The sequence below is a fragment of the Orycteropus afer genome, unplaced genomic scaffold (genome assembly GCF_000298275.1).
Source record: "Orycteropus afer afer isolate SDZICR_OR568_19922 unplaced genomic scaffold, OryAfe1.0 scaffold00072, whole genome shotgun sequence".
Taxonomy (NCBI): Eukaryota; Metazoa; Chordata; class Mammalia; order Tubulidentata; family Orycteropodidae; genus Orycteropus; species Orycteropus afer.
In genome coordinates this window covers 5,618,553-5,636,440 of record NW_006921659.1, presented here as the reverse complement: position 1 = coordinate 5,636,440, position 17,888 = coordinate 5,618,553, and the positions used below count along the sequence as shown (strand labels likewise).

The window sequence follows — 17,888 nt, the reverse complement described above, 5'->3', positions numbered from 1 at the left end:
GGGTAAACTGTGGTCAATATCATGAGACAAAGTGTATGTGAACTGCTGGATGGAAAGTGAATTTGCTCTGTAAATCTTCACCCAAATCACAATTTAAAAAAAAAAAAACACTTACTCATGGGACCACAGCAAAGATTAAGTGAGTTAATACATATGCAGTCCCTAACAGTATCTGGCACATAAGAAAAACTCAAATATTATTATTACAAAATTAGCACACATGATGCTTTACTGAAACTTCCAAAGATATATAACTGATTATGTAACTGAGTAAAGTCAATAATAAAAATACAGATCAAGAAATATGATAAAAGGTATTAGCGTTTTCCTCTAGTTTTAGTTATATGAACAGAGTTATCTATAAAACTATACTGATTTGGGTGAAGGGAAGGGCAATGTACCAAAAATAAATAAATACATAAATAAAACTATAAAATGGATTTTCTCTAGTACAGTTAGGAATATATATTAACGGCATATAAATGACTCAAGTAATCTGACTAAAATCACAGTTACTTGAGTTTACTTACGTTTCATATCCATATTCCGGGTTTTATAAACAAAATATGTATAAATTTGTGTTGTGCGTATTAGAATCTGGTCTCCACTATAACGTATTGAGCGATACCACCACGAACCCTAAAACACAAATAAAATTTAAAAAGTAACACAGGAAAACTAACAGATTTTAAATTTGATTCAGAACATTTATGGTCAAATTTTCCAATTATTTATAAACCTACAAAAACATCTGAGCTATAAAACAATGCAACTTTACCACGTATTTCAAAGGATTTGTTGTTGTTGTTAGGTGCCGTTGAGTCATTTCCGACTCATAGTGACCCTATGCACAGCAGAACAAAATACCTCCTGATCCCGCGCCAGTTCCATGATCCTTGCTATACTTGAGCCCATCATCGCAGCCACTGTGTCAATCCATCTCGTTGAAGGCCTCCCCCTCTTTTGCCGACCCTCCACCCTACCAAGCATGACATCCTTCTCCAGGGAATGGTCCCTTCTTACAACATGACCAAAATAGGTGAGACGAAGTCTGGCCATTCTTGCTTCCAAGGAGCATTCTGGCTGCACTTCCTCCAGGACAGATCTGTTAGTTCTTTTAGCAGTCCATGGTACTTTCAGCATTCTCCGCCAGCACCACAACTCAAAAGCATCAACTCTTCTTCGGTCTTCCTTATTCACTGTCCAGCTCTCACATGCATACAAGGTGATTGAAAATATCATGGCTTGTCTGAAGTGCACTTCAGTCCTCAAGGAGACATCCTTGCTCCTCAGCACTTGAAAGAGGTCCTTTGCAGCTGACCTGCCCCATGCTATACATCATCTGATGTCCTGAGCTGCTTCCATTGGAGTCGACTGTAGAACCAAGCAATGTGAATTCTTTAATAACCTCAATCTTTTTTCCATTTATTGGGATGCTGCTTATTGGTACACTTGTGAGGATTATTGTTTTCTTTATATTGAGATATAATCCATACTGCAGATTGTATTCTTCAATATTCATCAGTAAGTGCCTCAAGCCATCCTCACTTTTAGCAAGCAAAGTTGTATCGTCAGCGTATCACAGGTTGTTAATGATTCTTCCCCCAATCCTGATGCCATGTTTTTCTTCATATAGTCCAGCTTCTCAGCTTATTTGCTCAGCATATAGATTGAATAAGTATGGGAAAAGGATATAACCCTGACAGACTCCCTTCTTGATTTTTAAACCATACAGTGTCCCCTTGTTCTGTTCAAATGACAGCCTCCTGGTCAATGTACAGGTTCCTCATGAGAACAATCAAGTGTTTGAGACTTCCCATTCTTCTCAAAGTTATCCACAATTTGTCATGATCCACACAATCAAATGCTTTTGCACAGTCAATAAAACACAAGTAAAATATCTTTCTGGTATTCTTTGCCTTGAGCTGAGAACCATCGGACAGCAGCAATGATATCCCTTGTTCCACATCCTCTCCTGAATCCAGCTGCACCTCTGGAAGTTGTCTGTCAATATACTGCTGCAAACATTTTTTAATTATCTTCAGTAAGATCTTATTTACGTGCAATATTAATGATATTGTTTGATAATTTCCACATTCTGTGAGATCACCTTTCTTTGGAATGGCTACAAATATGGATCTCTTCCAGTCAGTTGGCCAGGTAGCTGTCTTCCAAATCTCTTGGCATAACTGAGTGAGTGCCTCCAGTGGGGCATCCGTTTGTTGAAACAGATAGTCTGTCACTTCCTGGAGCCTTGTTCTTCGCCAATTCCTTCAGTGCAGCTTCAACTTCCTCCTTCAATACCACTGGTTCTAGATCGTATGCCATCTCCTGAAATGGATGAAGATCAACCAGTTCTTTTTCGTACAGTGACTCTGTGTATTCTTTCCATCTTCTTTTGATGTTTCCTACATCATTCAATATTTTGCCCATAGAATCTCTCAATATTGCAACTCGAGGCTTAAACTGTTCCTCCATTCTTTCAGCTTGAGAAATGCCAAGCGTGTTCTTCCCTTTTGGTTTGCTAACTCCAAATGTTTGCACATTTCATTATAGTAACTGGCTTTGTCTGCTCGAGCTGCTCTTTGAAATCTTTGGTTCAGCTCTTTTATCTTGTCATTTCTTCCATTTGCTTTAGCTACTCTTCGCTCAAGGGCAAGTTTCAGAATCTCTTAAAAGGATTTACTTAGCAAATATTTATACTATCTGTAGCCTAAACACCAAAGTTTCAGCCAGAAATTGAAGACAAAATGGGAATAAGTAAAAAGTTAGTTCCTGACATATAGCATGTTTTCAATAAATATTTGATAAATAAATGCAGTAGCAATTGTATAGTTGGCAGGTTATTTTCATTCACATTATGTACTTCATTTGGGCCCTCACACAAAATGTGTATAAAATGTTAAATGGAAAACTATCTTGCTGTGTAAAATTTTATCCAAACTACTATAAAAAATTAAATAAAACTAAAGAGGTCTTTTGCAGCAGATCTGTGCAATGCAGTATGTCATTTGATTTTTTGACTGCTGCTTCTTCCATGGGTGTTGATTGTGGATACAAATAAAATGAAATACTTGACAACTTCAATCTTTTCTCCATTTATCTTGATGTTACTTACTGGTTCAGTTGTAAGAAATTTTTTTTATGTTGAGGCATAATCTATACTGAAGGCTGACTATAGTTTTTGATCTTATTAGAAAGTGCTTCAAGTCTTCTTCACTTTCAGCAAGCAAGGTTGTTAATAAGTCTTCCTCTAATCCTGATGCAGCATTCTTCTTCATATAGTCTAGCTTTTTAAATTATATGTTCAGCAATCAGACTGAATAAGTATGGTGAAATACAACCCCAATGCACACCTTTCTTGATTTTAAGTCATGCAGTATCCTTCTGTTCTGTTGAAAGACTGCCTCATGGTCCACATATAAGTTCCACATCAGCACAATTAAGTGTTCCAGAATTCCCATTCTTTGCAATGTTACCCACAATTTGTTAAGATCCATAGAATTGAATGCCTTTGCAGAGCCCATAAAAAACATAGGAAAACACCTTTCTGGTATTCTCTGCTGTCAGGCAAAACCAATGTGACACTGGCACATTGGTTCATGTCCTCTTCAAAATCAACCTTGAATTTCTGGCAGTAAGCTGTCAATGTAGCATCTATTTATAATAATGCACATATTATACTCTTTTTTTTCTTTTTTGCAAACAGTGCAAGCTCCCTCACGTGTTAATTTCCTATGCATGCACACATTATTTATGTGGGCATATTACGGGCAAAAATACAGTACTTCTGCAGCCATTTTTGAAGAATCTTCAAGATAATTTTACTTGCATGTGATATTAATCATACTGTTCCACAATTTCTGCATTCCACTTGGAATGAGCACCAATATGGCTCTCTTTCAGTCGCCCGGCCAGGTAGCCGTCTTCCAAATTTCTTGGCTTAGACGAGTAACATTTGCAGTGCTATATCTGTTAACAACATCTCAATTGGTATTCCACCAGTTCTTGTAGCCTTATTTTTCGCCAGTTCCTTGAGTGCAGCATGGAATTCTTTAATACTAGTACTTCTTGATCATATGCTATCTCCAGAAATAGCTGAGTATTTTTGGTACAGTAACCCTGTGTATTCCTTCCATCTTCTTTTCATCTTCCTGCATTGTTCAACATTTTGTCCATTGAATCCTTCAGTATTGCAATTCAAGGCTTGCATTTTTCTTCAGTCCTTTCAGCATGAGAAATTCCATACGTATTCTTCCATTTTGGTTTTCTAATGCCATGTCTTCGCATTTTCATTATAATACTGTCTTCTCAAGCCAACCTTTGAAAACTTCTGTTTCCTTATTTTTTCTGCTCACTTTAGCTACTTTACGTTCAAAAGCAAGTGTCAGATTCTCCTCCTACATCCATTTTGGTCTTTTGGTTCTTTTTAATGACCCTCTGCTTCTTCTAGGTGTCATCCCACAACTCACCTGGTCTTCAGTAATTAGTGTTCAATGTGTCAAATCTATTCTTGAGATGGTCTCTAAAATTCAGGGATATACTCAAGTCCATACTTTGGCTCTCATGGACTTGTTTAAATTTTCTTCTGCTTCAACTTGATATTACATGCGAGCAATGGATGGTCTATCCACAGTCAACCCGTCCTTGTTCCGAGGGATGATGTTGAACTGAGCATCCCCCTTATTTCTTTCCACAGATGTAGTCAATTAGAATCCTATCTATTTCATTTGGTGAAATTTGTATGTGTAGTTGCCATTTACGTTGTTAAAAAAAAGTATTTCCAATAAATAAGTCGTTAGCCTTGCAAAATTCTATCATGCAATGTCCAGTGTCATTTCTACCACCAAAGTCATATTTTCCAACTACTCATCCAATATTATTTGTTTCCAACTTTCACATTCCAATTGTCAATGCATCTTGATTGCATGTTTCATCAATTACAGACTGCAGAACTATGTAAAAATGTTCAATTTCTTTACCTTTGGCATCAGTGGCAGGTGCATTAATTCAAATAATAGTCATATTAACTGGTCATCTTTGTAGGAATATGGTATTACCCTATCCATACAATAAATATATTGTGTTTCGGGATAGATCTTAAAATGTTCTTTTTGATGATGAATGTGACACCATACCGCTTCAATTTGTCATTCCTGGAATATTAGATCATATTACTGTGTGATTCAAAATGACCAATACTACTCCATTTCAGCTCACTACCTAGGGTATCTATCTTCAAGCATTCCATTTCAATTTTCACAACATCCAATTTTCCTTGATTCCTACTTTGCACATTCCACGTTACAATTATTAATGGATATTGTTTCTCATTTTGTCACACATCAACATATGAAGGTCCCAAAAGCTTTGCTCCAACCACATCATTAAAGTCAACTATACTTTGAAGAGGCAGCTCTTCCCCAGTGCCTTCCAACCTGAGGTACTCATTTTCTAGTACCACATCAGACAATGTTCATTGCTATCTATAAGGTTTGCCCTGGACAATATTTTTAAAAGTAAACTGCCAGGTCTTTCTTCCTAGCCTGTCTTAGTTTGATAGCTCCACTGAAACTTGTCCACCATGGATGGTATTTGAAATACCAGTAGCACAGTTTCCAGTCAATGGTTAACATGGATTATTTTCTGCATGAAAGGGGTGTGGGCGGCATCCTCTGATCTCCTTTAACTTGACAAGGAGGAGACAGAATCACCATAAACAGCATTAGTGCAAGGGTGGTTCCTATGAGGCAGAAATTAAACATGTCAGCACTCTCCAACCTTTTTACCAATTCTGACACCAACTGTCCCTCCCATGGCACTCTCTGCTGGGTTCAGTAATTTGTTGCAATGGCCACACAGAACTGACAGACAATAATCACAATTATGGGGTTTACTGGGGAAGTAATAAGGAGCTCTGGTGATGTAGTGCCTAGGGCAGAAGGTTGGTGATTCAAACCTACCAGCTGCATGGAAGGAAGATGGGGCAATCTACTTCCGTAAAGATTTATTGCCTTAGAAACCCAGTGGGGTCACTATGAATCAGAATCGACTCGAGGGCAGTGAGTCTGGTACACTCCACTACACCAGCAAGTCTCCTGCTCAAAAGCACTCAGCTTTCTCACTCTGTAGGCTGTAAAGTCTACCACTCTGTCTCCTGCCAGTCTCTTGGTTCTGCTGCCTCTGCTGCCACTGCCTCTCTGCCATTAGCACAGCCCAGGGATCTCGGGTCCAAGGATACAGTCTACTAGAGGTTCTTCTCTGTCTTGCTGGTAATGAGATCCCCCTTTCTGCTTCTGGGAAAGCTCACTGAAAGCATAGTTGCTGTTGTAGTTAGTTGCTGTCGAGTCATCTCCAACTCATAGTGAACCTATGTACAACAGAACGAAACACATCCTGATCCTGTGCCAGCCTCACAACACTTGTTGTACCAGAGCCCACTGTTACAGCCAGTATATGTCATTCCATATTGTTAACGGCCTTCACCCTTTCTGTCGAGCCTCCACTCTACCAAGCACAGTATCATTCTCCAGGGCATGGTCCCTTTTAACAACATAGCCAAAGTAGGTGAGACGAAGTCTGGCCATTCTCGCTTCCCAGGAGCATTCCAGCTGCATCCCTTCCAGGACAGATCTGTTAGTTCTTCTGGCAGTCCATGGTACTTTCCGTATTCTTCACCAACACCACAATTCAACTCTTCTTCCTTCTTCCTTATCCACTAGCCAACGTTCACATGCATATGAGGTGAATGAAAATACCAGGGCTTGGGTTAGGTGCACTGTAGTCTTCAAAGAGACATCTTTGCTCTTCAGCACTTTAAAGAGATCTTTTGCAGCAGATTTGCCCAGTGCAAAACATCATCTGATTTTCTGACTGCTGCTTCCATTGGTGCTGATTCTGGATGTAAATAACATGAAATCTTTGACGTCAAACTTTTCTCCATTTACTGTGATGATGCTCATTGGTCCAGTTGTGAGGATTTTCATTTATGTTGAGGTGTAATCCATACTACACACTGTAGTCTTTAATCTTCATCAGTAAGCGCTTCAAGTCATCCTCACTTCCAGCAAGCAGGGTAATTATGTCTGCATATCGCAAGCTGTTAATGAGTCTTCCTCCAATCCTGATGCCACATTCGTCATATAATCCAGCTTCTCAGATTATTGCTCAGCATACAGAATGAACAAGTATGATCAAAGGATACAACCCTGACGTATTCCCTTCCTGATTTTAAACCATGCAGTATCCCCTTGTTCTGTTCGGACAACAGGTTCCTCGTGAGCACAATTAAGTGTTCTGGAATTCTCATTCTTCTCAGTGCTATCCACAATTTGTTATGATCCACACAACTGAATGCCTCTGCACAGTCAATAAAACACAAGCAAACATCTTTCTGGTATTCTTTGATTTTAGCCATGATCCATCTGACATCAGCTGTGATATCCCTCACTCTAGGTCCCCTTCTGAATCCAGCTTGCATTTCTGGAACCTCTCTGTCAGTACAATGCCGCAACCATTTTTTAGTTATTTTCAGTAAGATTCTACTTGGTGTGATATCAATGATATTGTTCAGTAATTTCCACATTCTGTGAGATCACCTTTCTTTGGAACGGGTACAAACAGGGATCACTTCCAGTCAGCTGGCCTGGTGGCTGTCTTCCAAAGCTCTTGGCATAGCCAAGTGAGTGCCTCCAGTGGGGCATCCGTTTGTTGAAACATCTTATTGGGTACCCCATCAACTCCCACAGCCTTGTTTTTCGTCATTTCCTTCAGTGCAGCTTCAACTTCTTCCTTCAGTACCATTGGTTCTTGATCATATGCTACCCCCTGAAATGGATGATTATCTACCAATTCTTTCTGGTATAGTGACTGTATATTTCATCCATCTTCTTTTCATGTTTCCTGCATCATTCAACATATTGCCCATGGAATCTTTCAATATTGCATTTTAAGGCTTAAATTTTTTCTTCAGTTCTTTCAGCTTGAGAAATGCTGAACGTGTTCTTTCCTTTTGGTTTTCTAACTCCAGGTCTTTGCACATTTCATTGTATCACCTGACTTTGTCTTCCTGAGCTGCCGTTGAAGTGTTCTGTTCGGCTCTTTTTACTGTTGATTCTTCCACTTGCTTTAGCTACTCTCCATTCAACAGCAAGTTTCAGAGTCTTTTCTGACATCCATTTTGGTCTTTTCTTCCTTTCCTGTCTTTTAAGGACCTTTTGCTTTCTTCATGGATGACATTCTTGATGTCATCCCATAATAAGTCTGGTTTTCGGTCACTGGTGTTCAATGCATCAAATCTATTCTTTAGATGGTCTCTAAATTCAGGAGGGATATGTAATCAAGGTCATATTTTGGCTCTTGTGGACTTCTAATTGTTGTTAGCTTTGACTTGAACTTGCATATGAGCAGTTGATGGTCTGTTCCACAATCAGCTCCTGGCCTTGTTTTGGCTGAAGATATCAAGCTTCTCCATCGCCTTTGCCACAGATGTGGTCAACCTGATTCCCAACTCTGTCGGGGCAAAGTCCACGTGTATAGCCACCAGTTGCGTTGTTGAAAAAAGGTATTTGCAATGAGTAAGTCATTGGTCTTGCAAAATTCTATCATGCAATCTCCAGCGTCATTTCTAACCCAAGGCCCTACTTTCCAACTACTGGTGATTCTTGTTTCTAACTCTTGCACTGCAAGTACCAGTAAAAATCAACACATCTTGACTGAATGTTTAGTCAATTTCAGACTGAGGAAGTTGGTACAAATCTTCTATTTTCTCATCTTTGGCTCTGGTGGTTGGTGCATCTATTTGAATAATAATAGTATTAACTGGTCTTCCATGTAGACATACAGATATTATCCTATCACTGACAGCATTGTATTTCAGGACAGATCTTGAAACATGCTCTGTGATGATGAATGCCACACCATTCCTCTTTAATTTGTCATTGCCAGCCTAGTAGATGATTGTCTGATTCAAAATGGCCAAAACCAGTCCATTTCAGCTCACTAATGCATAGGAAGGAGCTCTGATAGCATAGTGCCTAAAGCACTTGACTGCTAACCAGAAGGCTGGTGGTTCAAACTCACCAACCACTCCTCAGAAGGAAGGTTGGGCAATCCTACTTCTATAGTGATACTGCCTCAGAAACCCAAGGAGGGGTCGCTATGAGTCGGGGCCGACTCGACGGCACATAACAACAACAATGCCTAGGATATCAATCTTTATGTGTTCCATTTCATTTCTGACAACTTCCAATTTTCCTAGATTCAGACTTTATATATTCCATGTTCTGATTATTCATGGATGTTTGCAGCTGTTTCTCCCTATTTTGAGTCATGTCATATCAGCAAATGGAGGTCCCGAAAGCTTTGCTCCATCCAGGTCATTAAGGTCAACTCTACTTTGAGGAGGCAGCTCTTCCCCAATGTTATTTTTAGTCCCTTCCAACCTGAGGGGTTCACCTTCTGACACTGTATCAGACAATATTTCAGGGCTATTTATAAGGTTCTAGTAATAAATCAGACAATGTTTGACTGCTATTCATAAGATTTTCACTGGGCAATTCTTTGAGAAGTGGATGGCCCCTTCCTTCTTCCTAGTCTGTCTTAGTCTGAAAGCTCTACTGAAACCTATCTACCATGGGTGACCCTGCTGGTATTTGAAATATTGGTGTCATAGACTCCAGCCTCATAGCAACATGCAAGCCACCACAGTACAACAAACTGACAGGCAAGAGGTGACTGAAGCACAGGGAGATGGCAAAACCAACCAATCCCCACATCAGAGTTCCATATACCTTATTTGTATGGTCTCAACCACACAAGGGCACAATATACCTTAATTCATATTATTAACAAGCTATCCAGTCCCCTTGTTGGGCCCCAAGCACCTTACATTTGCATAGTCCCATCTAGTCATCTGGTGGGAGTCACAAAGACCGTGGCTAGAAGAGCCAAACCAAGTAATCACTGCACCACATATTCTACTGCAAATTTCAATCTTATAGGGAAACTCTAAAATACACCAACTATTCCCTTTCCAAAAATGTTAATAAAAAGAGTTAGAACTTACCACAACAACTGGAAGTATAACCATAAATGCCAACCCATAAACAAGTAACACCTAGAATAGAAAGGAAGAGAAAAAAAAGTATGGCTTTCATCATGTGAATTATAACAACATTTATAAACATTTTCAGGCATACAACGTAGGAGGCAGTATTAAAAGCACTCCTCATGTATTATGTTGTTTAATCCTTAAACCTTATGAGGAAGATACTATTATTATTTGACTTCTGTAGACAAGGAATAAATAAAGGTTATATAGCTTGTCCCAGGTCACAAGGCAGTAAGTGGTGGAGCCTGGATTTGAACCTAGGCATTCCAATCCTAAAATCCATGCTGTTATCCACTATAATCAATTATCATCCGACTCAATGGCAAAGAATAACAACAATACTCTATCAATAATCACAACAAAACACAGTTTTATAAATTACGTTTCCCTTCTAGTTACGTCTAGATCCATACCCTGGTAGGAGTCAATGCCTTGGAAATAAATGATAAGAAGCTCTTGGCTAAAATGATTCCTTTGTCTAAATATCAGGAGGCACTTTATGAGATTCTGTTTGCTGGTAATTCTGTCTATTGAGCTCTTATTTTCCTCTTACTTCTTGATTCCAACTCTGGTAGCTAACTATCTTTGTCTTATTGTCTATTACTCCTACAGAATAATCCTAAACATGATAAACATGCTTATATGCAGTAACTATACACTCTTGAACATAGTAAATTTTAACCTGCCATAAAATAAGATTTAACAGCCATTTTCAAAACAAATTACAATCAGCTTGCATGTATCACTTTTGTTTAATTGCCTCCTAGATAATTATTTTCCAGAAAGATAAAAGTAGGAAATTATTTATTCCTAAATAATAGGTCAAGATAATCCCTGATGTTTTAGAGTTGCAGAGTCTATTCCTGATTGAAATATGGTACCTTACTATATATTCCATATGAAGTACCATATGGAACACATACCATTTAATCTGTGGTTGTTGTTTTGTATGCCATCAAGTCGGACCTGACTCACAGTGACCCCTCCTTCTGTTTCCGAGGCATTATCGCTAGGAAAGTAGGTTGCCCAACCTTCCTTCTGAGGAGTGGCTGGTGGGTTTGAACTGCCAGCCTTCTGGTTAGCAGTCAAGTGCCTTAGGCACTACACTATCTAGCATACACTAAAATTAATTTAGCCTGGGTAAAGGTAGAAAAATTTGAATCTTCCAAACGAATAATCCTTAGAATAAACGCAAGAATCATAAAAAACCAGTAGTTCCTCAAACCATGTCCATCAACTGAAGAATGGATAACCAAAATATGGTACATGCACACAATGGAACACTATGCAACCCTAAAGAATAATGCAGAATTTGTAAAACACCACATAACATTATACTGACTGAAATAAGTCAATCACAGAAGGACAATATTGTATTAGTCCATTATTGTAAAAAGTCAAGGAAAGGTTTATATATGGAAGAAAATTTTCTTTGTTAGTTACCGGGGTGGGAGGGGAGGAGAGGGAACACTGTTAGATAGGTAGAGATAAGTATTGATTTGGGTGAAGAGAAGGGCAATGTACCAAACATGAGTGATCAACATGGTAGCACTGAAGAAGAAGAAGACATAGAGAGGTCCATGAGAGGTGCAGACAACAAAGATGATCCCTTTTGCACATACAGTACTGCGATGTCAGTGAAGGCAAACATGGGTATACAGGTGGATAGATTGGTGGACAGCCTGAACTATTATGTATGTCTATACAGGGAGAAGTGTACCCAAGAACAAGCACAGAGCTGGCAAACAATGGTTCTACAAGTGTATTTGTATGTTCTGCAAGAATTCCCAGGTGTATAGTACAGCTAACAATGGATAAGGTTGTAGTCACTTCTTGGCCACAGCCAGCTACCCAGAGGGAGCACGTAGTTGAACCTGTGGGCTCGGGACCATAGTCGCAGGGGACATCAATCTCAATTGGCATAACATACTACACAAAACATTGTTCCACATCCTACTTTGGCCAGTTGTTACTGGGGGATCTTAAAACCTTGCAAGTAGCCATCTAGATGCAACAATGGGTCTCTCCTCATCCAGAGCAAAGAAAAATAAAGAAAACCAAAGATTCATGGAAACAATTAGTCCTAGCGACTGGTACACCATGCAATCCACAGCCTACACTATTGTGAGACTGGAAGAACTAGATGGTGCCCAGCTACCGCTGTCAACCACTTGGAGGGGGATCTATGCAGGAGGTCCTGGATAGAGAGGGAGAACAATGTAGAACAAAACTCAAAGACATTTGGGGAAAAAAAGGGGGGGCGAGGGCCAGGTTTGCTGGTCTGATAAAGCCTGGTAGAACCACTAATACTAACGCTCCCAGCTGCCCTTCAGGTCGGGAATTGAACCCACACCTGTGGCTTCCAGACAAACAAGACAGGCATATGAGCTGAACATTTACCTGAGGTAGATACACTCCTTGGAGAGAACAATCATGGGAGAAAGAAGGGCTGTTAATGCACAGGGAGACAGCTCAGGGGGCAAGAGTGCATGGAGGGATGGACACAGGGAAGAGGTGGCGATCGGGAGGAAGTGGGAGGGGAGTTGTTGCATTGGGGTAAATTGTAGTCAATGTCATGAGACAAAGTGTATGTGAACTGCTGTATGGAAAGTGAAATTTGCTCTGTAAACTTTCACCCAAATCACAATAATTAATTAATAAATAATGAATGAATGAATAAAAACCAGTAGTTCCTCAAACCAACAGTAGGACTCAGTCTGAAGCTCCTTCTGTAAGAAGGGAAATCACCCTAACTTCAATGTTTTAAAACTTTTAGAACATATGATCCCAAATCAGCATCCTAATAATGGAAAACAATTCCTTTTTTCATTACTTAAAAACTGCCTTCACTGTTTAAGCCAGAAACCAGAATTTTAAAGGCCACTACATTTTCTGAGAAAGCAAGGGAGACCATGTTGTTGTTGTTGGTATATGCCATCAAGTCGGACCTGACTCATAGCCACCCCTCCTTGGGTTTCCGAGGAGGTATCACTACAGAAGTAGACTGCCCAGAGCTCCTAAGGGAGACCATAGGTGATTTTTTGTTATGTGTGTGTGTGTGTGTGTGTATGTCTATATTCTCATGTATTTTCCAAATTTTGTTCATTAAGTATGTATTGTATTTTAAATAAATAGTTAAATTTTAAAACAGTATTCACTATTCTCTTTGCAATACTAAAACATACCTTATATAACAAATTGTATCAAATATAGTATGTCTTATTTAAATAAACTCACCAAAATTGAATTTTTCTGGTCAACTATCCAAGCTGGCAGTGCAATTCCAAAGCTGGTGGCTGAAATAGGAAGAATATCATAGTTTCTAAAGAAACCACTTTCAATTTTACTGATGTATATCCCAAAATTTTGCCACCATAAAAAACTCTGAGCAAGATTACCTTTTGTATGTGTGTTCTTATAACACAAAAGTTAAGAAATACAGGTTATTATCTCAATCTTCAAATTTTTCAAAAATAAAAAATTTTATTTAAGTACACCGGTTATTTTTCCCTAGAAACTCTGAAATTCTTGTATGTGTCCTGAGTTTATATAAATAAAAACTACAAGTACATGAGAAAATGTTTGAATTCACTAAAGAAAAATGGATTTTTTTCACTCAAATTTTATAAACTACAAACTGGAAAGGATGAGTAACAAGGGCGACTACACTTCTCTTTGAATCAACTTTAGTTCTATCTTTCAAACCAGTCTCTGGAAAGAAAAATGAAAAGAAACTCATTTTACTTATCTGCTTAATACCTAATGGCTTTAATTTTTCTATTCATAAACTAAGAAAATCAAAATATTCCTCTTAATATATTACATTTTTATTAATATATACCATATCAACAGTACTTTTTAATTATTATTTAACACACACCTTGAGGGCCATCTGGATTTCCAAATTCTTCCCAATTTTTCCGGGACTCTTCATCAGTTAAACTAGCATCAATGAAAAAGTTCCAAAATTAGAAAGATACAGCTGAAAATTAATATTTATACATACAAATTCAACTAACCAAGCAATTTTTTTTATTACTATTACTGTAACTTGGGTGAAAGGTTACAGAGAAAATTGGTTTTCCACTCAATGATACATACAGTGTTTTGTGACAGTGACTTCAATCCTTGCAATGTTAACAGCACTCTTCCCACTTCTTCCCTGTGTTTACCATTTCCCTTGTCCTTCTTTCTTAACCCTTCCTGCCTTCTAAGCTTTATCCCTGGGCAAATGCTGTCCTTTTGATCTTGTATGGTTGATTGTTCTATGTTGTTGTTGTTGTTATTTGCCGTCAAGTCGGCCCGACTCATAGCGACCCCTCCTTGGGTTTCCGAGGCAGTATCACTACAGAAGTAGGATTGCCCAACCTTCCGATTGTTCTATGTTGTTGTTGTTGTTGTTATGTGCCGTTGAGTCGGCCCTCCTTGGGTTTCCGAGGCAGTATCACTACGGAAGTAGGATTGCCCAACCTTCCTTCCGAGGAGTGGCTGGTGGGTTTGAACCGCCAGCCTTCTGGTTAGCAGTCAAGTGCCTTAGGCACTATGCTATCAGAGCTCCCCGATTGTTCTATAGGAGTGTGTATCTCCCTGGTATTATCGTTCCCCTTATAGGCCTGTCTATCATTTGGCTGACCAGGGTGAGTTCAGTTCCAGCCTGAAGGGTGTTCTAAAGGCCACAGTCCTAAGGGTTCCAACAATCTCTATCACAGCAATAAGCCTGGTCATTTAAATGATTCTGAATTTTGTCCATATTTTCTTCCCACTCTATCTGGGACTTCAGATTGTGATCCCTTTCAGAGCAGTTAGCAGTAGCACCCAGGCACCATCTAGTTCTTCTGGTCTCAAGGTCATGGAGGCTGGGGCAACTCAATTCTTAAAAGATGTTAATTTCAGGGAACCGAGAAAGCCTCTCTGATACTAGGGATGAAAATGAGGGGGCAGGGAAGGGTGAGCATGAAATTCTGCATTAACAGAAAATGTTAACTACTGAGCACTGATAGAAATTTCCGGTTGGACCATGGGTTCTCAAGTTTAACCAGTGCAAGCCAGAAGATGAAACTTTAAATGTCACTGTGTTTTCTGAGAAAGCAAGGGGCAGTATAAACTTGCTGCTAACAAGTCAAATCTGACTCACAGTGACCCCAATAGGACAGAGTAGAACTGCTCCATAGTTTCCAAGGCAGTATATCTTTACAGAAGTAGAATGCTTCATCTCTCTCGCAGGAAGCAGATGGTGTGTTCGAACTACCAACTTTCGATTAGCAGTCGGACACTTTAACCACCACACTACCAGAGCTCTTAGGGGCATAGGTTATTTCCTTTTTTTTCTTTATATCTCGTGTATTTTCTAAATTTTTTTTCAATGCATAAGGATTATACTTTAATAATGATAAATACTTAATTTTTAAAAAATATTAGCCTAATAAATAATGGCAGCTCTATCCAAAACACTTCCACTACATTCTCAAAGAACAAATGAACACCTGTAAGACGCCATGGCTGTAAAACAGGTCATTTGCATCATGTGGCGATCATAATTTCCCCTAAGCCAACCCACTAAAGTGACAGCTTCCTAATGCAGGCAATATGAAAGCGACAGAGTGATTTTTAAACAGCTAAATATAAATGTAACACCAGACATAAGCAATAGCTCAAGTCACAGAAACAGAGTAGTCTTATTCCAGGTTCCAGTGCAGATGTTAAAAAACATTAGAAGAAAAACTTAATTCCTTCTAAAACTTTACTATGTAGTTAAGGAGACAGGGGAGGCACACACGTAAATGAACAATATGGTAATAAATGCATTCTTGCAGACCAATTGGCAAAAGACTTATGTCCAAATCCAATTTTAGCCTTTATTTCTATTTCCCAGAATTTATGCACCAAGATGCAACATATTTTCTATTCAACAAAGCCCCAAGTTGAAAGAGGTGATACAAGAATATCACCTTTATGAAACCGCAGAAAGTACACTAACTAGTTTTCAATGATTTGAAAGTACTTTTAAACTTAACAATTTAGTCATTCATGAGAACAGGTGCCTTGACATCTTTAGTCCTTACTTACTTGTAATTCCACTTCTACTATTTGACCCAAGTCCACAGTAAAATACAAAAGCCAATGAAAAGTAATAGACAGTTCAACTATATACTAGAATGATGAATAATAGTAACTACTCTTCTCTTGTAAGTTAAGAAAAGTTAGTAAGAATTGTTACTAAGATTTCTTTTCTGATAAGGTAAAGACGTTTCTCAAAAATTTTGCCCTGGTTTCCTTGTAACACTGACCACCTAATCCAAAGCTTTAACTACTGTTTCTCTCAATATTCTACTTTCTAATCTAATTTTCTCCAAAAAAAAGAATTCTCTCTGTTGTCTCTGCCTTTCTGATGATGACACTACAAACTGTTCTCTATTCCATAGACAGTGCCCTCAGAAAAATGAAGCTCAGCTCACATCAGAAAAGCACTATTGATTCTGCAGCATACACACACCTGCTTATAATTCCATTAACATGTTCATTAAATTGGCTTGTACACATCTTCTGTATAAGAGGCACCATGCTGGATAATCAGATTAAAGGAATCATCAACTTTTTTAAAAATCAGTATAAGATGAACAACTGCCTCCTTTGCCATGGGACCAGAACACCTAAACTATGACCAGCTACTATTACTGAACATTTTGACCAAAGATTCTACAAAAGAATTCTGTTCAAAAGGGGAGAAATACAGAATAGAATTTCAAATTCCTATGTTATCCAGAGGGAGCTCCGGTAGCATAGTGGCTAAGGCACTTGACTGCTAACCAGAAGCTGGCAGTTCAAACCCACCAGTCACTCCTCGGAAGGAAGATGAGGCAATCTACTTCCATAGTGATACTGCCTAGAAAACCCAAGGAGGGGTCGCTATGAGTTGGGTCTGACTAGACGGCACATAACAACCAACAACAATATGGAATCCAGAATTTCTGGAGACTGGCAAAACCCCCAAAATTAATGTCCTGAGATAATCTTTACATCTCAAACCAAAAATATCCCCTGAAGTCTTCTTAAAACCAAGTAAACAGTTTATGTTAACTAGTAAAGAATATCTGCCTTGAGCATAATACTATTTTAAGGTCTATGTAAATGGAATCAGAGTGAAAACAGCTCCTCAAAAGATCAGACAGAAACCTTAGGAAGCAGTGAGTTAATGTTAATGGGGGAGGAACAACTCAGAAAAGGAAGATAAGAATGGTTGCACAACTAAAAGAATGTAATCAATGTCACTGAAATGTATATGTAGAAACTTGAATTGATATATGTTTTTACTGTGTATGTTCTCCACAATAATAAAAATAAATTATTTTAAAAAATTATTTGAAATAAAAAAAAAAAAAGTATGGGACTATAGCAGAAAGTATAAAGATGAGATGCAAATGAGTTAAGTTAGACATACACTGTGTTTGAGTATTATGGCCCATTAGAGCTGACAACCACATACCCTATCATGTTTTTCTTCGCTTAGTTGGGTTAGAGTGAGAACCATCTGACTCCTGGTTCTTTTATGGGATCTGTTGCTGTTGTTATGTGCCGTTGAATCTGACGCAACTCATGGCAACCCCTCCTTAGGTTTCACGGAGGCAGTTTCGCTACGGAAATAGATTGCCCAACCTTCCGTCCGAGGAGTGGCTAGTGGGTTTGAACCACCAGCCTTCTGGTTAGCAGCAAAGTGCCTCAGGCACTACACTACCAGAGCTACCAAAAAAAAAAAAAAAAGGAGAAGAACCCTATGTCT

General features: G+C 38.8%; 1 protein-coding gene across 1 annotated transcript in view; it reads right to left on the bottom strand.

Annotated features, from left to right (window-relative positions):
- Positions 1-17,888, bottom strand: part of SEC63 (SEC63 homolog, protein translocation regulator) — a 141,819-nt gene that overhangs the window by 47,407 nt on the left and 76,524 nt on the right. The window contains exons 5-8 of the mRNA XM_007940830.1: positions 13,992-14,053; positions 13,349-13,407; positions 10,067-10,117; positions 531-639 (exon numbers count right to left, since the gene is read on the bottom strand). Of these exons, the coding sequence (XP_007939021.1) occupies positions 531-639; positions 10,067-10,117; positions 13,349-13,407; positions 13,992-14,053 (281 nt within the window). The remainder of the gene's footprint in view (positions 1-530; positions 640-10,066; positions 10,118-13,348; positions 13,408-13,991; positions 14,054-17,888) is intronic.